At 56.4% G+C, this 21,872-nt stretch overlaps 2 protein-coding genes across 5 annotated transcripts in view; one reads left to right on the top strand and one right to left on the bottom strand.

Moving 5' to 3' along the window:
• IL16 (interleukin 16) overlaps window positions 1–13,168 on the top strand; it is an 86,564-nt gene extending 73,396 nt beyond the window's left edge. For all 3 annotated transcript variants that reach the window (XM_019640098.1, XM_019640099.1, XM_019640100.1), the window contains 7 exons: window positions 7,001–7,148; window positions 7,819–8,878; window positions 10,073–10,232; window positions 11,683–11,784; window positions 12,127–12,382; window positions 12,539–12,664; window positions 12,768–13,168. In XM_019640098.1, the coding sequence (XP_019495643.1) occupies window positions 7,001–7,148; window positions 7,819–8,878; window positions 10,073–10,232; window positions 11,683–11,784; window positions 12,127–12,382; window positions 12,539–12,664; window positions 12,768–12,961 (2,046 nt within the window). In that variant the 3' untranslated portion in view covers window positions 12,962–13,168. The remainder of the gene's footprint in view (window positions 1–7,000; window positions 7,149–7,818; window positions 8,879–10,072; window positions 10,233–11,682; window positions 11,785–12,126; window positions 12,383–12,538; window positions 12,665–12,767) is intronic.
• Window positions 7,190–21,872, bottom strand: part of LOC109381443 (transmembrane channel-like protein 3) — a 33,566-nt gene continuing 18,883 nt past the window's right edge. Inside the window, exons 13-19 of one of the 2 annotated variants that reach the window (XM_019640101.1) lie at window positions 20,556–20,901; window positions 19,951–20,000; window positions 19,476–19,608; window positions 17,424–17,541; window positions 16,820–16,913; window positions 13,575–13,711; window positions 7,190–7,439 (exon numbers count right to left, since the gene is read on the bottom strand). In XM_019640101.1, the coding sequence (XP_019495646.1) occupies window positions 13,576–13,711; window positions 16,820–16,913; window positions 17,424–17,541; window positions 19,476–19,608; window positions 19,951–20,000; window positions 20,556–20,901 (877 nt within the window). In that variant the 3' untranslated portion in view covers window positions 7,190–7,439; window position 13,575. The remainder of the gene's footprint in view (window positions 7,440–13,574; window positions 13,712–16,819; window positions 16,914–17,423; window positions 17,542–19,475; window positions 19,609–19,950; window positions 20,001–20,555; window positions 20,902–21,872) is intronic. The other variant, XM_019640103.1, reaches the window with a different exon arrangement.

Raw genomic sequence — 21,872 nt, 5'->3', positions numbered from 1 at the left:
TAGGATGTATCCCTCTGTCACATAGGTTTTCTCAGGATTTTTTCTTTGCCTCTCTGCACTAGTAGATTTGGAGTGAATTACTTGTCTGAATCCTGTAATTCACTGCCCCTCTTTTGTGGTGCTTTTCTGCAGTACAGTTCTGATGCCAGCCAGCTGCCTGGACTTGGCATCAGGTTACACAGGTTAGAGGGTGGGCACATTGCCCCCTAAGACTGCCTTGACGTCAGGTGTCACCTGCCAGTTAGGGGTCCCAGGCCAGCAGCACTTCTGGCTACAAATGTAGGGGTTCCCACCATCCCCCCAGGTTTGCTAATTCACTACAACTCACAGAACTCAGGTAAGTGCTATACGTGTGCCCACAGTCTGATCATAAGGGGTGCGGGTCCCGCTAGATGAAGAGACACGGGGGGCGAGGCCGGGGATTGTTCTGACGGCCCAGCCCCCACGTCCCCTCCCTGTGGCATCGGGATGTGTCACCCTCCAGCACACACAGACGCGCTCCCCATCGGGCACCTCTACCGACCTTCTGTGTCCCAGGTGGTTCCTGGGCTTCGTTCCGCAGGCCGGAGCCAGTCCCTCTCTATCCTCCTCCTCCCCCCGCCCCAGGTCACGGCAGCCCAAAGCCCCAGCCTCTCATGGTGGTTCTTTGTGGCAGCCAGCCCCACCCTGGGTCATGTTGTTGGCAAACGCTCCTGACCTTGGGCCCGACGAGTAACAGCCATTGCCGTTCTGGGGGCAAGCCGGCACAGGGACCAGGCGCGTGCTTTATCACGTGATGCGTACGGGGCCTTGGTAGTGAGTTGGCACCGTGTCTATGTTTGAGACCCCCCCATGCTGTTGCCTCATGGCACGGCCTTTCCCCCAATGCTGGTCGCCACCAGGTCCAGGGCGGACTCGTCTGTCGGCTGCTCCGAGCTGCGTGCTTGGGAGATTGCATCACCTACACGCTCTGATGCTGGTCATCCTGTCGCTGGTCCAGGACGCCCTTGTGCTTCCGTCCGTCACCTCTGAGCACAGACCGTGCCTGCGTGCCCTTCCCCTTCTGCAGCGGCTGCTCCCTCCCCGGACGCATCGCAGCGCCTCTGTCTCCTGTGGCTGCCACCCCACCCGGCTCCTGTCGCTCAGGGAGGCCCTGACTCCGATCCGCAGAGTGGCCTGTTGCTTGCTTTCCTTCACCTTTTGCTGTTTGACAGATATTGTTCATCTTTGTGGGAGGTAGAGCGAGCAGGCATCCCCGTGTTAGCATTTCCATCCTCTTTTCTAACTGATGTTGCTGGTCTGCAGAAAACAGGCCACTCTTCCTACAGTCACTCTACAGCTGACTTCCTCATCTATTCCGTGTGTTCCAGGAGTCGCTCGTTTGATTTTCTCTGGGTTTCCTAACGACATTTTGATCTACTTTGTCTATTTTCTTCTAACAGTCACAGTTGTTTTTGTTTTTGTTTTATCATTTCATTGAGTAGTTCTCAGCGGGCCAGACTAGTTCCGACTTTAGAGGCTGGGCTTTTGGATTCTTCACTCGGTCTGTTCTGTGCCTCTCCTCGTGTTTATAATTCGATGTTTAACATCTTCTTGATGCTTTTCCCGGGTATGTTTCATTCATGTACGTGTTTAGTACGCGAGTCGTTATTATTGAATGTCCGTGTCTCTGCCATGCGCCCTGCACACAGCCTGTTACCTAGGCCTGTGACGCAGACAGTGGGGCCGTCGGTGCCTCAGGAAACTGCGGCTCGGGGAATAAGTGCTGTGTGCAGGGCCATGCCGCTGGGGAAATGTGGACCCAAGGCCAGTCACACCCGGCTCCCTGACTCCGAAGTCTAGGCTACCTCAGGCCGGTTTACTTTCCTAGTTACTATTCTAAAGGGAAAGACTGAGAACTGCATACAGTAACCTTTGACAGTTTGGGTTATTTTTTGACCTAGGTGTTATTGACGAAAAAATTTTAAATCACATTCCAAAAGTTAAGGTTCTAACATTTAAACTTTCGTAATGCACTTTTTATTGCATTAAAAGCAGACATTATACCACTTGTAGTCCTAAGGAGCTTAGAGTAGATACTGTCGCCAGCCACTCCCCCCTTCTTGCCTCCAAACCCGGGTATTTCGTGGTTATCAAGGTGGCTGTGCGTGTCAGGCAGGGCGCCGTCCCTTCCAAGCCCAAAGGGCTGCCTCTGGAGAGTCGAACTCAGATGGCGACTCCGTTTTCCATGCCAGAGATTGGTTTAGAAATGAGCAAATAGCCTCATATGGGCCAATAAGACACACGGAGGAAAACTGTGCAGGACTCTAGGAATGTCTTCCTCCTTTAAAAAAGGCATGTGGTCACGGACACTTTTCAGACCTGTGGGTGTCAGGAGACCAAGGGTGACAGGCCGCCCACTAGGAGGCCCTGTCCTTGATGACACCCTGAAGTCCACTGACATGTTCAGCCACCTGTAGACGGCTTATTCTTGCGGGCAGAAATGTCTTACGAGAATTTATTGAGATCATGATGTCACGTGAGCAGAGCCTGCATTTCTCAAGGGTCGAGCAGGCAGCACTCCTGTGGGATTACAGGCGGGGTTTAGAGTTCAGGGTTACCGTCCCACTGTGATTCCAGACTGTCCTGCTCTGTCCCTACGTGCAGCTCACTGAAGCTCCCAGCCAGGGATGGGCCAGCTTTCCTGCAGTGGCCCAGACAGTCGCGACTCCAGGCTTCATGGGCCCGACGGTTTCTGTGGCAACCACTGACCTGTGCTGGTGGCGTGAACGCAGGTACAAAGCACGAGTCTCGTCTCCTTACATTCAAGTGGGTGGGATTCAATTCCAGATGTCACAAAATAGCCTTTAGCTGCTTTTAAAGCTTTGGCTACTCAACAGTTTAAAACTAGAAACCATTTTTAGCTGGAAGATGGGACCAAATCAGGGAGAGGCCAGGGTTTGCCCCCGCACTGTTCTCCTGCGACACAGGTGTGACGTCTGCCTGAGCCGGGACAGCCTAGAAAAACCTGACAGAGTGAAAAGAGACTTGTACAGGCTCTGCTGCGTGACACAGGAGCTCTTCATCTAGGGAGAGATGGGCTTGTGGGCTGGATGTGACTTTATCCCCAAAGCTCACGTATGTCGGTGACCACAGGGAACGGCATCGAAGCCTAGACGTTGGCCAGAATTCTTACATCCTGTCTGGGGGCAGCAGGCGGGGTGTTCCTTTTAGAGGATCGCGGCTACCCTCGGATGAGCAGAGCTGTAGTTCCGTACCTGAGTTATGACTTCTAAAAGCGGGGCCCTGTCACTTTGTGCCTTTAGGAAACAGTGGTCACGCCATGTTCACAGCCCTATTTCCCATCCCCCTCCTGGCTGACGGACACCTGGAGTCTCTGCCCATCAGGCACTCGTGAGGCAAACCCACCAGCAAACCCACCAGCAGAATGGGAGAGTCTGCAGGAAGCCATGTGTGATGGTGACACCATATTAACCGGAAGAGAAACAAGAGTCTTGTAAAAAGCTTTCTGACTCATTTCTGTCCCTCTCAGGCGTGTGAATGTTCATTCTGCTTTAAGACGAGCCAATTAATTAGATTAGATTAGAGCCTGGTTAAGGGGGTGGGGGCTGCTGAGGTCACTAGCTGTCAGGGTTCCTGGGAAGCACCCCACTGTGTGAGAATTCAGAGCTTAGCGGTTGGGATGGATGTTTTCTGTCAGAGTGTATATCCTCGCTGATTTTCTGCTTCCTAGAGCTGTGAAAAGTGAAGACAAAGTGCTCTAGTTTCACCTTTTTTTGTTTCTGGCATGTATCTGTCCAGTTTGCCCAATACCATGTACAGAAGAGCCTGTCTTTGCTCAGCGTACGTTGCTGCCTCGTTTGTCACAGATAAGTGACCATGGAGGTGTGGGTTCCTTCTGGGATTGGTGTTGTGCTCCACTGATCTGTGTGTCTGGTTTTGTGCTAGGACCGGCCTGTTTGGATGACTCTGGGCCTGTCGTGTACTTTGAGGTGAGGGAGCATGACACCCACTATGTTCCTCTCTCTCAGGATTGCCGTGACTTTTTGGGGCCCCACACATACCTTAGGACTGTTTGTTGTAGTTCTTGGACAGTGGTCATCGGTATTTCCATACAAGGATGGCATGGAATCTCTAGGTGGTCGTGGCTAGTGTGCATATTTTAAGCACGTTCGTTCTTCCTATCCGCGAGCACGGCATATGCGTCCATTTAGTTGTACGTTCAGTATCTTAGTTCAGTGTCACTGTGTCCGAGGACAGGTGTTTTAGCTGCCTGCCTGGTGAAATTCTACCCTAGGGATTTTCTCTCTGATGAGCCCCACGCCTGCTGTCCTTCGTGTCCCCTGACACCCCTACCTGCCTATAGCTGCCTCAGGCCCCGCAGCCCCCAACGGCACTTCACAGCCAACACGGAGAGTCACCATTAGCCGAGCCATGGCTTCTGTGGCAGAAGGGGGCGAGCAGAGCAGCGTGTGTCGCTACCAGTGACGTTGAGGTCCACCAAGTCCCATTAGTACCCACATTGTGCAGGGATTAACCTGCAGACGGGAGCAGTTCATCACAGGACCCCGGGGAGGGGCCCTCGCTCACTGCAGGAGGGCAGCGCAGGGCGGTGGGCACGTCTCACGAGTGAAGAGTGCCTGCAGCCAGAGCAGCTTGTGGTGGGTCACAGCCACACCCACGCCGGCCAAGTTCACGGTGCCCTGTGGAGGCAGTGAAGTTCCGTCCCAAACGTATTACCCCTGAAGCTTGCCCATAACTGAGGAATGGCAGCCCTTTGAGATTGGCTGTGGTGACATATCTGAAAACCGTGGCAGTAGGGGGTCAGTCAGGTGCTCTGGGCCTTACTGTGTCGGGCAGAGCCGGCGTCAGTGTTTACTTAGAGGACGCGAGTCCCGTGCAGTAGGAGGCAAGTCAGGTGTCAGGGTTAGGGTTGAACGTACAGCGGCACAAAACGCCACCTGCCCCAAGATAGGCTGTGGGGACACAGGGCTTGGGAGGAGTGGAGTGGAATGTTCCTGACTCTAACATGACTGAGGTTACCCTGTTTCCACCTGGCTGCCGAGTAGACCTGAAGATTGCACCCACACACCCCACATCTGCACATGCCTCTCTCAGCCTGTGCCACTCCACACAGGAGACCAGCGTCACCAGCAGGAATACAGTAACTGATGACTCGGGACATAGCTGCGCCCTCAGGGGACATTAGGGCGCTGGTCACCAGCATCCCATAACCACAAGTACAGTTCAGTCCACGGTTACAGGACAGAGTGAAGGTTTCCGTGTACGGTGTGCGTGCGTCAGCCCGCTGGTGGGTGACTAGCTTAGCAACCCCCTTCCTGCCCACCCACCCCCATAAAACCTTAGTCCCTGCAGAATTATTAACATCTTGGCAAGCCAAACAAACATGAAATGCACTAAGATACATAAAGCCTTGCTCCTGCTCGTTGTGTGTGTGTACACACACACACACTCAAGCAAGTTCACTAACAAAATTCTGCTCAACCTGCTAATCACAGAACCATTCAACATAAAAAAATCCCCCTTGATACCAGGATGCTACTAAAGTGGCTTTCCAGACAGCTACGCCCTCAACATCTGTTGCTTCTTTATTGTCTGGAAACCACTATGTTCACTGATGCCCACAAATCCCCCCAAATCTCTATCTCCCCAAATCATATAATATTCCTTGGTGCCCACTGTCATCTCAATAGAACCTAGACTTCGCCCGTTCCTGTAGCCTAACAGTGAAAGCGAGGCACTTGCGAGACCTCGATGAGCTCACTCACTCCGTGAACACGCAGGGTTGGCCCCACCCTCTGAGTTTTTAGTGAGATTCCACATGCCCCCAGCCTGCAGCGACTGCCAGGCGCAGGGTCAGACACACGGAGCAGAGCTCCTGACGCCTGCCGAACCGGGGACGCAGTAGGGCTGGGAATTCAGCGAGGAGCCACAGTGTGGCTAAGTTCTACTAACCAAGAAGTGTGGGTCGATGTGCCAACCACCGCAGTTATGAGATAAACCCAAATTAATAAAACACAACGTAAAAGCACGTTCAAAAAGATTTTCAGTAATGAAGTTCCATTTTACCCTAGGCCCTACACTGCTGTAGCTAAAACAAAAATAAACCACGACAGTAACTCCACAAACCCTGACCCACACGACAGCTAAGGCCCAGACTGGGATTGGATCCCCCTCACTTGGCTCTGCCCGAAACCCAAACAATTTCCACAGCAACATCATTCGTCCCTAGAGTGCCCCTAGCAGTAGCCTGAAACTCAAAGAACGGGGCGGTGCCGTGTGTCCCTCGCTAACACGGCCTGTGCCACCATCTTCAGAAAACCCTACAAAGCAACCACAGAAAGCGCCAATATCGCGTGTGCAAAGTTTAGGTCGGGGTGTCACTTGTGGGGTTGGGATGGAAAGAAAAGGGCTACATATGTGTTCCAATTTAAGAACAGTGTTTTTTACAGAAAAAGGCTTTGTGAGGCAAAAAACTAAAGACAGATTTAGAATTTAAAGAATAGAGAGCTTGGCTGAGTCAGACCACGAGGCACCCGGAACCACCCGCTGCCCTCCTCAAATATCGCAACCGTGTGTGTTTCTAGCGAGGACACCGCGCATGGTGTGTTCTTTCTGCGACCCTCTGCTTAGAACACCGTACAGCGAGGTGTGTGCGGCCTTCCCGGGAAAATCCCTGCAGGCTCCTGCAAGGCATCACCTGTCGGCTCTTCTCTCACTGTGATTTTATTTAAGACTGATTTGGTGCATGCATTGTCACAAATGGTGATCTTGTGTTAAAATATAGCATTTTTTCCTGATTAAAAAAAAAAGAAACACCTTTGATTATTGTTAAAAAACAGTATCACCAAAGAACTTACGCTTGGTCCATCCACGGGAGCAGGAGGTGTGGCGAGGGGGGCGCAGGAAGGACCCTCACAGGGGTGGCCAAGGGCGCCCTCGCCTCTCACAGCTGACAGCTACCGTTCTGACACAGCCTCGCTTCCTGTTTACACCACAGGAAGCCAGAGAGCTGCTGCCACCGCTGCCACCGCAGGAAGTCACAGCAGGGAGAGTGTCCCATGCAGCTGCCTGCCACCCAGGACCTGCCGTCGGCCTGCAGACGTCCCCCTCAGAGGCCGAGCCGGGGAGGAGAGGCAGCAGCTCAGGTAGGACTGTCCCCTTCCTGAAGGAAGGACCCTCCGAATAAGGCGAGTGAGAAGGGATGACATGAGGATCAGCGAGGTCCATCCGCATCACGCGATGGCGGAACTGGGGCTGACAAGTCAGGGCCCCTGCGGCTTGGCGGCAGCAGGGCGGTGGGGGTGCCGGGGAGGAACGCCGGCCGGCCACAGTCACCAGGAGAACAGCCCCCGGGAAGAGGTCGGGGGCAGCCCCACCTCCGCACGAGGCAGCTGTGTCCAGGGCGCTCGGCACAGCACGACGGCGCCTGTCACCACCTGCAGGGTGAGAAAGGTGCATCTGGTCAGGCCCACACGTCAGCTGTGGCCTCAGCGCCACGAGGGGAAATGGACAGGAGCTTGACCTGCACTGACGGGGGGCCGGGGAGGGACAGAGCGACGTGCCCATGACCGGACAGGCGGGCTCACCCCGCTGTGTGCCAAGGCATACAGATGGTTCCTCAATTAGAAGGTGCCACCCCAAGACCACAAAATGCTGGCACGCTGTGTGGCCGCCTCCCCAGTTTTCCCCCAGGTACCGGCTCCTGGGCGGCCACTGTCACCCCCCCCGCCTCTAGGATTCTTCAGCTTTGAGAGAACTTGGGAAGGAAGGCCGTCAGACGTCAGGCAAACCTGTGGCCTTCTCTCTCCTCCCCAGTGACTCAGGCGTCCCCCGGTAAGCACCCCGTGCTGAAGAGGCAGGCTCGGGTGGACTGTGGCCTTGGCAGCACAGCCGAAGACCCCTGGGTGAGAATCTCTGACTGCATCAAAAGCCTGTTCAGCCCCATCATGAGTGACAGCCACGGACACGTGCCACTCCAGGCCCCCGTCAGCCTTGGGGAAGAGGAAGGGACGCAGGGCCACCCCGATGGGAACCCCTCAAAGCTGGACGCCGCCGGTGACGATCCCAAAACATACACGTCAGCAGACAGCAGCATTGTGAAGAAGGGGCCTCCCGTGGCCCCCAAGCCAGCCTGGTTTCGCCAAAGCTTGAAAGGTTTGAGGCATCGCGGCCCAGACCCCAGGCCGCTGCCAGCAGCCTCCTGCCCGCAGCCCACTCCCGCCCCCAGGGAGCGCCTGGGGCTGCCCCCGCGCACCTCCACCTCCATCAGACAGAGAATCAGCTCTTTTGAGACCTTCGGCTCCTCTCAGCCGCCCGACAGAGGAGCCCAGAGAGCGAGCCCGCAGCCCCCCAGCTCCTCGGGGGAGGCAGCAAAGCCTCCTGGGAAGCAAGAGGGCGGACACGTTCCCGGCGTCTCGGGGCGAGGGGCTCCCCGCACTGCTGAGCAGCCGGCCCCTGGTTCCCACACGGCCATGGAGCCCAGCGACCCGGGTGTGTCGGCGACCCCTCCCCCAGGGCGGACGCCCAGCCCCAAAGCCCTCAGCCCGGACCCTCTCCTGAGCCTGCTGTCCGCGCAGACTGCACCGTCCCCGGGCGCAGTGGTCAAGGCACCCAGCCAGCGGGCACGGAGCTTCCCGCTGACCAGGACCCTGTCTCGCGAGGTGCAGCCACTGGATGAAAAGACCTGCAAACTCTACTCCATCAGCAGCCGGGTGTCCTCGGCCGTCATGAAGTCGCTGCTGTGCCTTCCCTCCTCCCTGTCCTGTGGCCAGGCCCCCTGCAGCCCCAAGGAAGGAGCGTCTCCAGTGTCCAGCGAAGCCCCAGCTGCACACAGCTGTGCTGGGGCGGCGGCCTCCGACCGGGGGTTCTCGGTCAAGTGCGTGTCTCTGCTCACCTCTCCCTCTTCACTCACGTCTCCTCTCCTCCTCCGTAGCTTTGGGAGGCTCTCAGGGGTACAGAGGGTACTCCGCCTACTCTCTCTCATGAGCATGTGACAGCTCTGCCTTCCTGGCTAAGGGCACACTTCCGCAGCCCCTGGTCTGGGGGGGGGGGCCCGTTGGGGATGTGGAACCTGATGCAAGGCTGCTGTGTCCCACCCCCTGCCGCCCCAGAAGAGCAGGCTGAGCCAGGGGGACCCCTTGGGAACTCTCGCGGCCTCTCCCGGTGCACGCGGCCTGGCCCCCCGGGCTGGCAGGTAGCATGTCCCGGCTGCCGACCACAAGCAGGCCCCTTCTGTTCTGGAGGTGGCGACAGGGCTCCTCGCGGTGCGTCCTGGCCTCTGCTCTTCCCTCTGTAATGGCAGCTGCTCCACTGTCTCAGTTTCCTTGGTGGTGGTGGTTCTGCTGAGAAATGTCTGAGGCCCATGGCCCGTCAGGTCCCAGCCTCTCAGACAGCCTGAGAGGGAGCAGGAAGGTGCCGGCAGGCACACCTAGGAGACGCACCCCAACCCCGAGAGGTGCCCCTCACATTTCCTTGGGGCTGGGCAGCTGTCCTGTTGGGGCTGCGAGGCTCCCCTCCGAATCTGGGGCTGTGGGTCCCCTTCCCAGTACAGTCTGTCCATCCACGGGCAAGCCCCTCGCACTGAAACCAGTCTCCTGCACAGCAGGCACGGAAGTTGTAAAACAGCTGCAGACACCCCAATGGCTCAACACAAAGGCCGGCCAGCTGCTGGCGCGGCGCCCTTTCGAGTTGCAGGCACTCACGTAGGGCGGCCAGATGCCGGCCGACTCCTGGGAGGAGGCCGGGGGCAGCGTGAAGGCATCGGCTGCTGACCTGCCAGGTGTAGGGGCTGTGACCTGCCTGTGGCATGGTGCCCATCTGTCCAGAGCCCCAGCTGTACTGTGGGTGAGCTGTTAGGACTCTGCAGCCAGACATGTGGTCTGTGGTTTCAAATCCTGATCTCGACCCTTCTTGCCACGTGACCCGACAGGTCCTGTGCCCTCCCTCTGCGAGCCCGAGTTCCTTGTTGCTGCCGGGAGGGTGTCGGGATCCACGCTGCAGAAACTGTGCAGTAGCTGTCACTCTCACTAACGTCACGGCTCGTGCTGTGTACTGCTTCTCCCCGTGACAGCCTTTCGGAGCTGAGAGAATACACGGAGGGTCTCGGTGAGCCCACGGAGGCCGATGACGGTGCGCCCCCGTCCGGCCAGTCGGTCATCTCCCTGCTGAGCTCGGAGGAGTTAGAGAAGCTCATCGAGGAAGTGAAGGTTCTGGACGAACCAACACTGAAGGTGGGTGTCTGTGATGGGAGCTTCCCGGGACAACAGCTGGGCTACGCAGTGTGGCCGCCTCCCCAGGCCAGAGGGAAAGCAGCTGGCAGGGTGGACGCCAGCCCAGGGTGGGCCTGACTGTGTCACCTTGTGTGAGACCTCGTGTGGAAAGGAAGCTCTTGCTCATGAAGCACTTTCAGCCACTGGCTTACTATTGTTTTTTTGGATTTGATCAAAGAGAAAGGTGAGGCTGGAGGCCTCACAGCCTAGGTTCTCTCTCTACCGTCTGGGCTGTTTACTATCCTGTGGGCGTCTGGCCTGCATGCGTCTCCAGGGACACGGTGCTTTGTAAGGAAGCAGCGTAGGTCTCAGCTCTCGCCCTGGATTTCCCCTGCACCTGAGTGGTGACAGATCCCAGGACGCACACTTCATTCTGCAAGTCTCACTTCCTACAGGCCCAGTGGTGCGTGGTGAGGAGGTGGCTGCGCTCAGAGGAGCATGGGCTCTGGGACCATCTGCACTGGGATGAGAGGCGGTTAGGCATCAGAGCTGTATTCCCTGGGACACGACGCTCGAGCCCGTGACTCCTTTGTTTCCAGGGCTTCCTGCAAGTGAAGTAACAGAGGCAGAGTGGGTGTGACTGGGCAGCGTTTGCTTCCAGCCTGACAGGGGCCTCTCGGGGCGAGTCAGCAGCCACTTGGGTAAATGTTGGCAGGTGTGAGTCAGTGCTGGGGTAGAGGAGGGCCAGTGAGGGCCATTCACCCCGCATCCCGTCCGGGACCCGGGGAGCCCAAATCCCAGCTGGCTGTAGGGCAGCCGGTGAATCCTGTGTCGTGAGGTTGCCTCCAGCTGGGGCGTTTCATTTGGTCAGCATGGTGCTTTGTAAAGGCTATGGCAGCGGAATCAAAACTGGATCTCCGGCTTCCTTTTCTAAGGGAACGGCCTTGCGCCTCGTGGCAGTTGGCCCCTGAGCAGAGGCGCTCCAGCTCACACTTCCCCTCCGCGTGTCCTGCTTACTGTGTGGCCTCCTGGCTGCATGAGCTGGACACCCCAGATGCCTGTGACTCGGGCAGTGCAGAGCGGCTGCCTGGCTCTGGGCGTGCCACCATTGGGCCGGGGTGTGCCGTGTGCCCGGGGCTCTGGGTGTGTGTGGTCTGGGCGAGGAGTGGCTGGTCCCGCTCACAGCTCTGCCTCCGCCCTGCACGGAAACGGCAGAGCTACGTTATCCCCCACGCTTCCCGGGAGGCTGGGGGACGGAGAGGGGGGCTACACCTGTGGCGCCACACATGCCGCTTTTCCTTCTCCGGGAAGTACAGTCCTCTTAACGATGACACAGGTTTGAACAGGTGACGTCCCTGGGAGCGAGACAAGCTGGGGTTTGAGTCCGAATCAGCTTGATGTTAAAACTCTTGTTAGGTTGCTGGCGCTATTGTAGGAAAACATGTTTTTCTGTGTGTATTTCCTTCCGTAGCAACTAGACACCATCCATGTCACCATCTTGCACAAGGAGGAGGGTGCTGGCCTTGGCTTCAGCCTGGCGGGTGGAGCGGACCTGGAGAACAAGGTGATCACGGTGAGTGGCCCAGCGATGGGGGCCACTTGTCAGGGGTCCGAGGACTGCACGACCCCAGGCCACATTGGGCGGGCCGTTGGGGCAGCATCCGCCTGGGGAGCTGCCAGGATCCCTCCTTTTCAAGAAACACAGTAACCGTCACTTTCGTGACCCCCCCCCCAGTCAGCCCTCATCATGACCCTTCAGTGAACAAAGGTCTCTGTACCCCCAAAGCAACTCTGTCCACTGCTGGTAGTGGTCTCTGCCCAAGTGGAGGACACGATTAGTGTCATTTGCTTTGGCCTAAGAGGCCTGTAGGCTGGACGATCCGCTCAGTCTGACACGGCTGCGCTGTTTCCTCAGGTCCACAGAGTGTTCCCCAGTGGGCTGGCCTCCCAGGAGGGGACTATTCAGAAGGGCATGGAGGTCCTTTCCATCAACGGCAAGTCCCTCAAAGGGGCCACCCACAACGACGCGCTGGCCATCCTGCGCCAAGCTCGGGACCCCCGGCAAGCTGTGATCGTTGCGAGGACGCCGCCGCTGGAGGCCATGCCCAACGGGAGCTCCCCAGACTCAGCAGCCACATCCTCTGTGGCCAGTGACGTCTCCGTGGAGTCCAGTGAGTCCTCCTAGCGGGGCAGAGCCGTCCTCTGTGGCCCCGAGGACGCATGGCCTGCCTTGCGTGCTGCGTGTCTGCGCTCACACATCCCAGGTTCAGTGGGCAGCGCCTGCCGCCAAGAGAGCATCCCTAACAAAAGCCCTGTTTTTCTCTCAGTGGCAGAGGCCACAGTCCACACGGTGACACTGGAGAAGACCTCTGCTGGGCTGGGCTTCAGTCTGGAAGGAGGGAAGGGCTCCTTGCACGGGGACAAGCCTCTCACCATCAACCGCATTTTCAAAGGTAGGCTGCACGGCGGGCTGTTTTCTCCCCGTGGTGGGTAGAAGGTTGCTCTCCGTGCTCCCCTGTCACCTGTGGAACTCTGTCGTCTTCTCCCTCACCCCAGGGGCAGCCTCGGAGCAGAGTGAGACGGTCCAGCCTGGGGATGAAATCTTACATTTGGCCGGCACCACCGTGCAGGGCCTCACACGCTTCGAGGCCTGGAATGTCATCAAGGCGTTGCCTGATGGGCCAGTCACGGTTCTCATCAGGAGGAAAAGCCCGCTCTGCGCGGGGACTCCGACTGCCGGAAACCCTTAGGCAGAGCGCCAACGCTGAGGTCTAGCCACAGCATGCCAATTCTCAGGGTCACTGGTAACCCCCACCCAGGTCGGGGAGAGCAAGGGGGCTGCACCCAGGGTGAGGGGAATGTCACACGGGGTGGTTGATAAACTGCAACTATGTACAGAGAGCTAATATGTGGTGCTGTTAATAAAGTGGACACGTCACAATTTGATATGAAATCCATGTCTTGCTTTGCAGATTTTCTGTGTGAAGGCCCACCCCAAACAGCCCCGTTTGACTTTCTCAGGGACCTATGACGTGGGCGGGGCTTGGAGGGGACAGCTCAGTCCTGCCCCCGGGGCGTCAGCTGGCCTGACCACTCCTAAAGTCTCTCCCTGTGGCCTGGGATTCCTGGCGACACGGGGGGTGGGTGCCAGGGTCCCCGAGAGTCAGGCAGGCCTGCGGGCCCCCTCAGCGGGATGGCAGAGCTGGAGAATACATTCTGACACACAAAACACTGGCACCGCTGCTGGTTCCTAGGCTCAATGCTAGAAGTAGGCCGAGAGTGTACAGGTGACACCCCCAGTGTGCACAGGTGCGCACAAAAGGCAGCAGCGACCGCAGGAGCACACACACGCCTACAGCTCACCTCACCTCACCGCCTTCCGTAGGTTGGTGTAGAACCCGGCCATGCTGCGGGGGAAGAAGGTGTCCACCACGCCCTGCGGCAGGTAGCCGCTCAGGTCCGTCTGGAAGAAGGTGACCACCTTGGTCTGGTTGGGCTCCCTGTGAAGTGACAGCAGAGCTAGGTTACGACCGGGGTCAAATGCCAGCCTGGCCAGCGATTTTCCTGCCGGGGTTCCCTCAGGATGCATACACGTGCTCTTGTCACATGTCAGGTTTCCACAGCCACACTGGAGGCAGGTAGGGAGCAGCCCCCACTCCCACCCAGGAAGGTGGAAGTCACACTGTGTGCCCAGTCCAGGGGGATAAGGGCAGCGGTTCTCCATGCAGTCTGGCCATTCCTGGGGTTCCTGACACCCCCTCAAGGGGTCTGCAAAGTCAAAACAATTTTCATAGCAGCACTGAGACGCGACCTGCCGTCTCCACTGTCATACTTGGACACGGTGTGGGCTATGTTCCAACACACCGAAGGCAGAGCAGACAGCAGCTCCCCGCAGCCTCCACTTAAAGAGATTGCAAAAATGAAAAACTATGCCACTCTGCATTACTGTTTTTGTTTGGAAAAGTTTTTCAAAACAATATGTTTATATGTAATAAGTTTGTTATTTAAATAATATCTTATAAGTTTCCCAGTTTTATTTTCAAACACAATAAATATTGATGGATATAACCCACGTGAACAAAAGCCCTCTGAAGCCATGAATGATAATTTCAGAGTATGTTTTTTACACAGCAATACACGAACTAACAGAAAGAGACATTAAGAAAACGATCCCATTTACAGTTGCTTCACAAGGAAATCTCTAGGAGTAAATTGAAGCCACAGGTGATAGACCTGTGCTTGGGAAACTATAAACCACTGACGAAAGAAACAGGAGATACAAATAAATGGCAGCTTACACCGTGCTGGTGGATTTGAAGAAGTAACATGGTTAAAATGTCCATGTTAACACTACCCAAAGCAAGCAATCCACAGATTCAATGCAGTCCCTACCAGTACCAATGGCATTCCTCACAGAACTCAAATTATCCTGATGGGCCGGCAGAGTGGCGTGTTGGTTAAGAGCTGGCTTGGGACGCCAGAGGGCCCTGGTTCGGATCCCACATATGAGGGCCAGTGACACTGCCCTCTACAGCTAGGTTGCTGAACGACAGCTCGACCTGGAGCTGGGCTGCCGTGAGTCGCCGACGATCGGCGTAGACTGCAACCCCTGCTGCAGTGGATTCCCATGGGCTACCGTGTGTAGCCAGCAGCCGCCATGAGCGGCCGTCCAGAAGCGGCAACTGATCTGCCTTGCCTGGGAAGAGCGCAATGATGGTGCCAACTTGGGCCAGTGAAGCAACGTCCTCCACAACTAGACTGAAGAACAAAACGACAGCAACTTGTCTGTTCCCCTTCTCCCAATTCCCCAATAAAAAAATCTTAAAAAAAAGAATTATCCTGAGATTTATATGGGACCACAAATGACTGCAAATAGCCCCAGCAATCCTGAGAGAGAAGAACAAAGCTGGAGGGATCACACTCCATGATATCAAACTATCCTACAGGGCTAGTCATCAAAACAGCACGGTACTGGCATAAAAACAGACACATAGATCAATGGAGCAGAACAGAGAGCCCAGAACAAACCCACGCCTCTACGGTCACTTAATCTACGACAAAGGAGGCAAGAACATAACACCGGGGTAAAGACAGTCTGTTCAACAAGGAAATGTGAGAACTGCCGAGTTGCAGGAGTGACGCGTATCTTGGGCTTATTTGAAGGGACTCTGGTCAGGGCACCAGGAGTCCCAAGGGACGTAGAACTCGGCACACGGCTGGGACCTGGGCTGGAGAGTGAGAGGCAGTGCCCTGTCACCAGCTTAGCTACTCTGTTCACCTCCCTGGGTGGCCAACATGACGGCAATCACGCCCACCAGGCAGACGTGGATTCAGTGAGAGGCCTGGGAGGGGGCAGAACGGGACTAACCACCTCCCAGGACAACAAAGGCACGGGCTGTGTGGAGCTTGTGTGGCACGGTACTTGAATGGGCTGTCACCACCATCAGCGTGTCAGCCGGAACCCCAGGTGGCATCGCACAGGCCCCTCACATGTGTCCTGACGTACGTGGCTCAGGGGCTTGGGCGTGGAGACCCTTTAAAACCCTCTGTGCCCCGCGAGTGACAAGGCCAGCAGATGCACACACAGGGCAGCCCGTGCTGCTCTGACAGGGGCCCTGTTATCTCTGCAGGGCGCGTCACCCCAGGGGGGCAGACTACCTCCAGCCCCAAAGCCCAGCTCACCAGCCGCCACTGCGCCTCGTCTGGGCCCTCCTCTCTCTCAGCAGTGTCCTTTGGCCCAGAAATGTGAATGGGGGAGGGAGAAATTTCGCTCGGTGACTGTGCTGTGCCCTGGGCTTGGTGGGCGGTACCCACCGGACAGACCGAGTAGAAGAGGCTGACATGTCACTGAGTGGCCACGGTGACAGCTGCCTCAGACGGGCAGTGCAGCGGCCCGGCCTGTGCACAGAAGGTGGGCACGGAGCCGATGTCTGCTCTCAGGATCCTGCACTGCACACGGGACCAAGTGCATTACGTCCTGGACACCAGCGCTGCCGCCTGTGCTGCATAGAGAACAGCCCGGCCCCCACACCTGAGGGACTCTGGACCTGCTCATCCCGCCGCCGGGAACTGGTACTGGCTCTTTCACTGCCAACCTGGCTGCTTCCTACACAAACTACTGACTTTCAGGTGAGCTCACAGAAAGCTCCTGGTAACCTGCCTGTGAGCTGTGACCACATGGGGACAGAGCTGTCCCCGAGCTCAGTCCAGGGGCCCCTCCCGCCCACTGCCGGTGAGTGAAGCAAGCACTGCGGGGCCTGGGGTGGGGCCCTCGGGCCTCCCGCCGCTCCAGGCCACTGGACGGGGCTCAGGCCCCCAGAGCTGCCCGAGCCGTCCTCTCATCTGCTAAGTGGGGCCACAGCTCCTGCCCAGCTCAACTGGGGCTGGAGGGAGCCCCCATGTCCACAGCAATGACAGCAGCGTCTCCCACATTCTTTCCCGTGGGTCTGGGGCTCCTGCGTATTACGTCACTGGAGAGCACGGGACAGTCCTCTGTGACGTCGTTACAGAGCTGTCAGGCATCTAATTGCTGTGCCCACTGAATACCGTCCACCCTGGAGCCACAGGTCACTCTGAGCATGCCATGCAGTCCGGGCGACGGTCCTTACCCTGGCACAGGTTCACAGAAGCAGCCACAAGGGTGGTTAAACCCTCGGACGTACCCTGGCCTCGGGGGGCACAGCGCGTGGTCCACGTGGGCAGCTGGAAGACAGAGCAAACAGTCCTGAGCAGCAGCTTCAGATGGTGACGCGCCTTCCCGGCACCCACAGGGCGGGCAGCTAGGGGACCTGCCCCTTGGCCCTGCTCCCCTGCCCCACTTCCTTCACACACACACGCACCCACATGGCACCCGTGTGCGCATGCACAGCTTCCCTTCCCCACGCACGCCGGCCGGAACGCCAGAGAACACATCGGAGGTTAAGGCTTGAGAAAGGAGGGCCGAGTGACCCTCTCAAATCCCCACCCACAGGGACGAGTCACAGGGCAGGAGAGGCTGTGGCTTCCGGGAGGCCACACGTGTGCAGTGACAGCAACTCTGCTGCTCACGGGGAAGGGCGCGGACGGCCCCACAGCCCTCTTAGGAAGGTGCCCTGGGAGCTCGGGCCATCGCTGCGCCCCGAGGTTCTGTGAAGCCAGACAGGCGTCCCCCGACCTGGCCGGGCTGCGCTGTCCCCCCCGGGAGCCTGCGGGGAGCAGGGCGGCCCCACTCACCGTTGGAGCTGAGGGTCCCGTCCTCGTACTTCCTGACCAGCGCCAAGTCCACGAAGTCTCTGGGGGAGATGAGCTTCATGGCGGCCGACGGGGTGGCTGTTCTGGTGACGCACAGCGCCTGCCGAGGCACCAACATTCCTATGTGGGCACAGCCACATCTCCACCCAGGTGATGTTTAACGCTTTGAGCCTCCCAGTTACAGGAAACAGGACTTTTTTAAATTTAGTTTCCATTAACATGCGTATCTATGGTGCAGGACGCTGATTTTCAAGAACAGACATACTAGGATGAAGTTTAGTACAGTGGGCCACAAAGCATGGAAGTTTGAGTTCCAGGCAGAAAACGAAATACCATTTCTGACTAAGGAAGATCTGCCCCTGTGTTTTTAAAGTGGACAGGAGCTGGCGTGAAGGCCGGGGCGCTGCCAGGGCGCCCATCCCCGCCCCCAGGGTCCAGCGGAGGTGCTGTGAGGTCGACCCGTGCAGTGCACAGGGACTCCGTGGATGACAGTGTTGGTCATTTTAGTCATGACTGTGGCAGGTCAGGTGTCCTCACTCCGATCTCCTAGGCCTTCAAGTCTCTCATATCTTACTCTCACTCTATCAAGACAAAGTCTAAACATGCCAAAAAAACAAAAACAAAACCCCACAAGCAGACCCTTTTACCTTTAGGGAAATTCCACACACGGTCCTTCTGTTATTATGTGTGTATTATGTTGTAGAGGGCATTAACCCATGTGTCCTGACGTCAATCATTTGTGTATAATTATCTGTACACTCTGTAGAATTTTTTGCCACCTCTGGTAGCGCCTAGCCTGTTACCTAATATTTTCACCTAAGGGTGCTCACTTGGTAAAACTTAGATAAATTTATTTTAAAGGGGAGCTATTTAACCTTTACAAATGGAAAAAAAGCATCACTTGGCATAAATCACAGGCAATTGCAAACCGTACACATAGACGAGAAATTGTTAGATTCCGGCTCTGAGCCTGAACAGCCGTCTGCTCTGTTATGGAGATGACCAGGAGTGACACAGCTGTCAGGCACACCAGCACCTACCCGGCACTGTCCCCTTCACGTGACCCGAGAGGTCGGCAGAGCTGACGTGGGGTGGCCTCCCTGTGACTCCCCTTCAGCTGGCACTGGTTAGGGCCTGATCTCATCTTCTGAGCCCCAGGTATGAGCCCCACCCTTCGGGAAGCACTCACATGACAACGAACTGGGGTGACCTGAGATGTGAATTTGTGGTCAAGGCTAAAAGCGCCTGGTCCCACTGACTGGCTGGCAAAGTTTGCTTGGGCTTCACACCCAAGAGGGGCCGGCTCCACAACATCGACATGAGCCGCCATTCACGTAGGACAGGTTGGCACACATTTGCCCAAGACAACTCTCTTAGTAGTTTTGGCTCCGACCTTTGTGTTGCTTAAGTTCTTCAATCAACATGAGGTGGGTTCCTAACCCACAGAGGAGCCCAGAACAGGCCTGTCTACAGGCAGTGGCTATGCGTCCATGTCACTCCTGAAATGGATGCCACAAGTAACAGAAAGCAAACGAAGTTAACAATTCCTGTCCTCAGAGCAGGCACCTTTCAGGCGCTCTCTGGTCACATGCGGCCACTGGCTACTGGACTGGACCGCGATACAGGACATTTCCATGAGGCAGAATGTTCTACCGGGGGGCGCCGGCCTGAAGACACACAGCTCACCCATGGAGACACTGCCACGTGGCACAGCCCAGGCTGGCAGACAGTCCTGGCTCTTTGGCCCGGACTCTCTCAGAGAACTGTCATCATGGCCCCATCAAGGGACAGTATTTCAAGCTGGGGCGGACGGGTCAAATCCAGGCACTGCGTCCACACCCTCGGGGCTCACGCTCGCCCTGCACCTCTCAGCTCTGTCTGGGGCGTGTCTCCCTCTCGGAGCCAGCTCCCTGCCTGTGCTTGCTGGGCACCAGGGGTCTGCAGAGTGCTCCCTTTGCCAAAAGGTGTCTGGGCCCCCTCCACAGGGGACAGGGGCAGGTCATCACCTGGGGCGATGCACCTCGAAACACTTACATCAGTGAAGCTCTGGAGCACCTCAAAAGTGGCCACATTCTCGTCCCACTTCTCTCGAAGGCTCCCCGGAAGCGGCTTGACGAAGTCCCACACGTGCTCAGGGGCCCCATTCACGATGCCTTCCCCTCGGTACCTGCGGCACAAAGAGGCATTTGACCCCAAGACGTCATCAATCCAACGTGCTGATCCTGAGATTACAGCTAGGGACTAGATGCCACATCTGTCGTCGCTCGGCAGGACCGCCTTACAGAGAAGGGCTGCGGTTCGCCTGCCCCCTCTCCTCGGGCCTGCAGAAATGAATGGCATGCTTTCCTAAGAAAACAGTAGGCTGCGAATGACTTAGTGAAAAACAGGAGGTTTTCCGGAGGTTGATTCCAGGGAGCTCAGGCTGACGGGAACCTCAGGGACGCTGGGGTGGGGTGGGGTGGGGTGGGGTGGGGTGTGGCACCTGGCAGGCTGTGAGCAAGGCACTTACAGGTTCCCTGGAAACTCCACAGACGGCCTCCAGGAAACAGACACGCCGTTCTGTCAAAAGACGGAGAATGGCAGCGTTTTAGAGCAAGAGGGCTCTGGGGGACGACCTGGCCCAGTCCCCCGTCCTGTGGAAGAAAACGCGGAGCCTCACGAGCGGCAGTTCTCCCAGGAGGCCCGGCGGCCACGGGATGGAGAAAGACAGCATGTTAACTGGCTGACCCCAAGAGCTCTGGGTGCTTTTCAGACCACCTTAAAAGCCGTTTTATTTCCTTGGGCAATTTAGGTCCCTTTGTTAAAAATCAGAAATGTCAAGAAAGGAAACTACCCCCACGCCACCTTCCTGGGGTGGCAGAGGGGGCTCTTGCCCTGAAGACCTGTGAGAACCCCACCAGCATTTACCAGCCAGGTGACAGTGGGCAAGTCCGTCAAGGAAGGGGACGGGGTGCTCATCTCCGGGTCGTAGGCACAATGTCTCAGTGTTTTTTAAGGGAACAGCCCCCACTGCCATCTCCTCAATCTGGTGTCAGGGGTTTAGAGAGCACACAGCACAGGAAGAGGGGGGCCCGTGGGCTTTGGGAACCCCTTCCCGCCCAGCCAGCGACTCACGCCTTCCCGGCAAATCTTCCAGCCCGACTCGTCGCGCCGGTACTGGAGCATCTTCTGGGCCACCGCTTCGCCCCTCTGCGCCGCCAGAGCCGGGTCCATTGCGCCGGAGGCTGCGGGAGGCCCCGAGTGGCAACAGGAGCGCGGGGAGGCACGGCAGCTGGGGCAGAGCGCGGAGCCCCGCCCCTGCCCCGGATTGGTCCCGGCCCTCAGGTGCCCCGGACACGTGACCCCGGGCGGGTCGCCTCCGCCCTGCAGACTGTGGGCGGGGCCCTGGGGCCGGCACTGGCAGGCGGGCAGCGGTTGGAGAGCCAAGTGGGCGGGGCCAAGCACAATGAGCCTGTTGTTCCTGAGAGACATGAGACAAGACCAATCACGTCACATTTTAAAAATTAAGCTTATCTGGGGGAGGAGGGCTGTCACTTTGAGGGGTAAAAAGTATAGCTAGTGCACTGTGTTGTACACCTGAAACTAATTTAAAAATAAACGAATAAAAATTAAAAAAAATATTTAGCTTATCGAAAATATCATAGTCAGATAATTGAGAGGAAAATTGGAGCACATGTTAACAAAGTTTTCTTAATGTACAAAGTGCTCTTACAAACCATGAAGACGTTTTCAAAAACCGCACAACCAAAACAAAGCATCAGATAGGAAAACTAATTAGCACACTAATAAAGATGCCAAAGGATGCATGCATGACCTTCCTCCTAGCTAGGGAACCACACATTAAAGTAAGGAGGCACCTTGTACACTCTCCTGACAGGCAAACAGAAAGGGGTCTGTTGGTTCCTGGTGAGTGCATGGAGAAACAGTTGTTTTTACACTCTGTGGGTGACAGGTTACATCTATGTAACCTTCTGGGAACAAAATAACATGTATTAAAGCCTTAACTTGTTTCTTCACCCAGCCACGCCTGCACCAAGATGCATAAGATTCATCTTGCAACTTGAAACAACCTATTTGTCAATACACTAAAGTTACCGGGTATTCATTTGATGGGATGTTATGTAGGCACTGAAATTATGTAGCACCTGCAAAGGAAGGTGGGGCTGGAGCAGACAGGAAATGCTCAACAGAGCCCAGGCCTTTCTAGAAATATGAGTTGATAGTGGACTCTTCTAACCAACAGCAATTTACTTTCTACGAAGGAAATCGGTGCTATTTAAAATTTAACTTGAATAATAACTCAATATTTAAAAAATTGTTCTCCCCCCCCCCCCCAAACAATTACATTATGTTATTCTGTCTCCTGCTTAATAGCTTAATAACCTTTATTCTCCTAAAAAAAAAAAAAAAAAAAAAAAAAAAAAGCTAAAC

Source organism: Hipposideros armiger, unplaced genomic scaffold, assembly GCF_001890085.2.
Source record: "Hipposideros armiger isolate ML-2016 unplaced genomic scaffold, ASM189008v1 scaffold_48, whole genome shotgun sequence".
In the NCBI taxonomy this organism is placed as follows: domain Eukaryota; kingdom Metazoa; phylum Chordata; class Mammalia; order Chiroptera; family Hipposideridae; genus Hipposideros; species Hipposideros armiger.
This window is presented reverse-complemented; position numbering and strand designations above follow the sequence as displayed.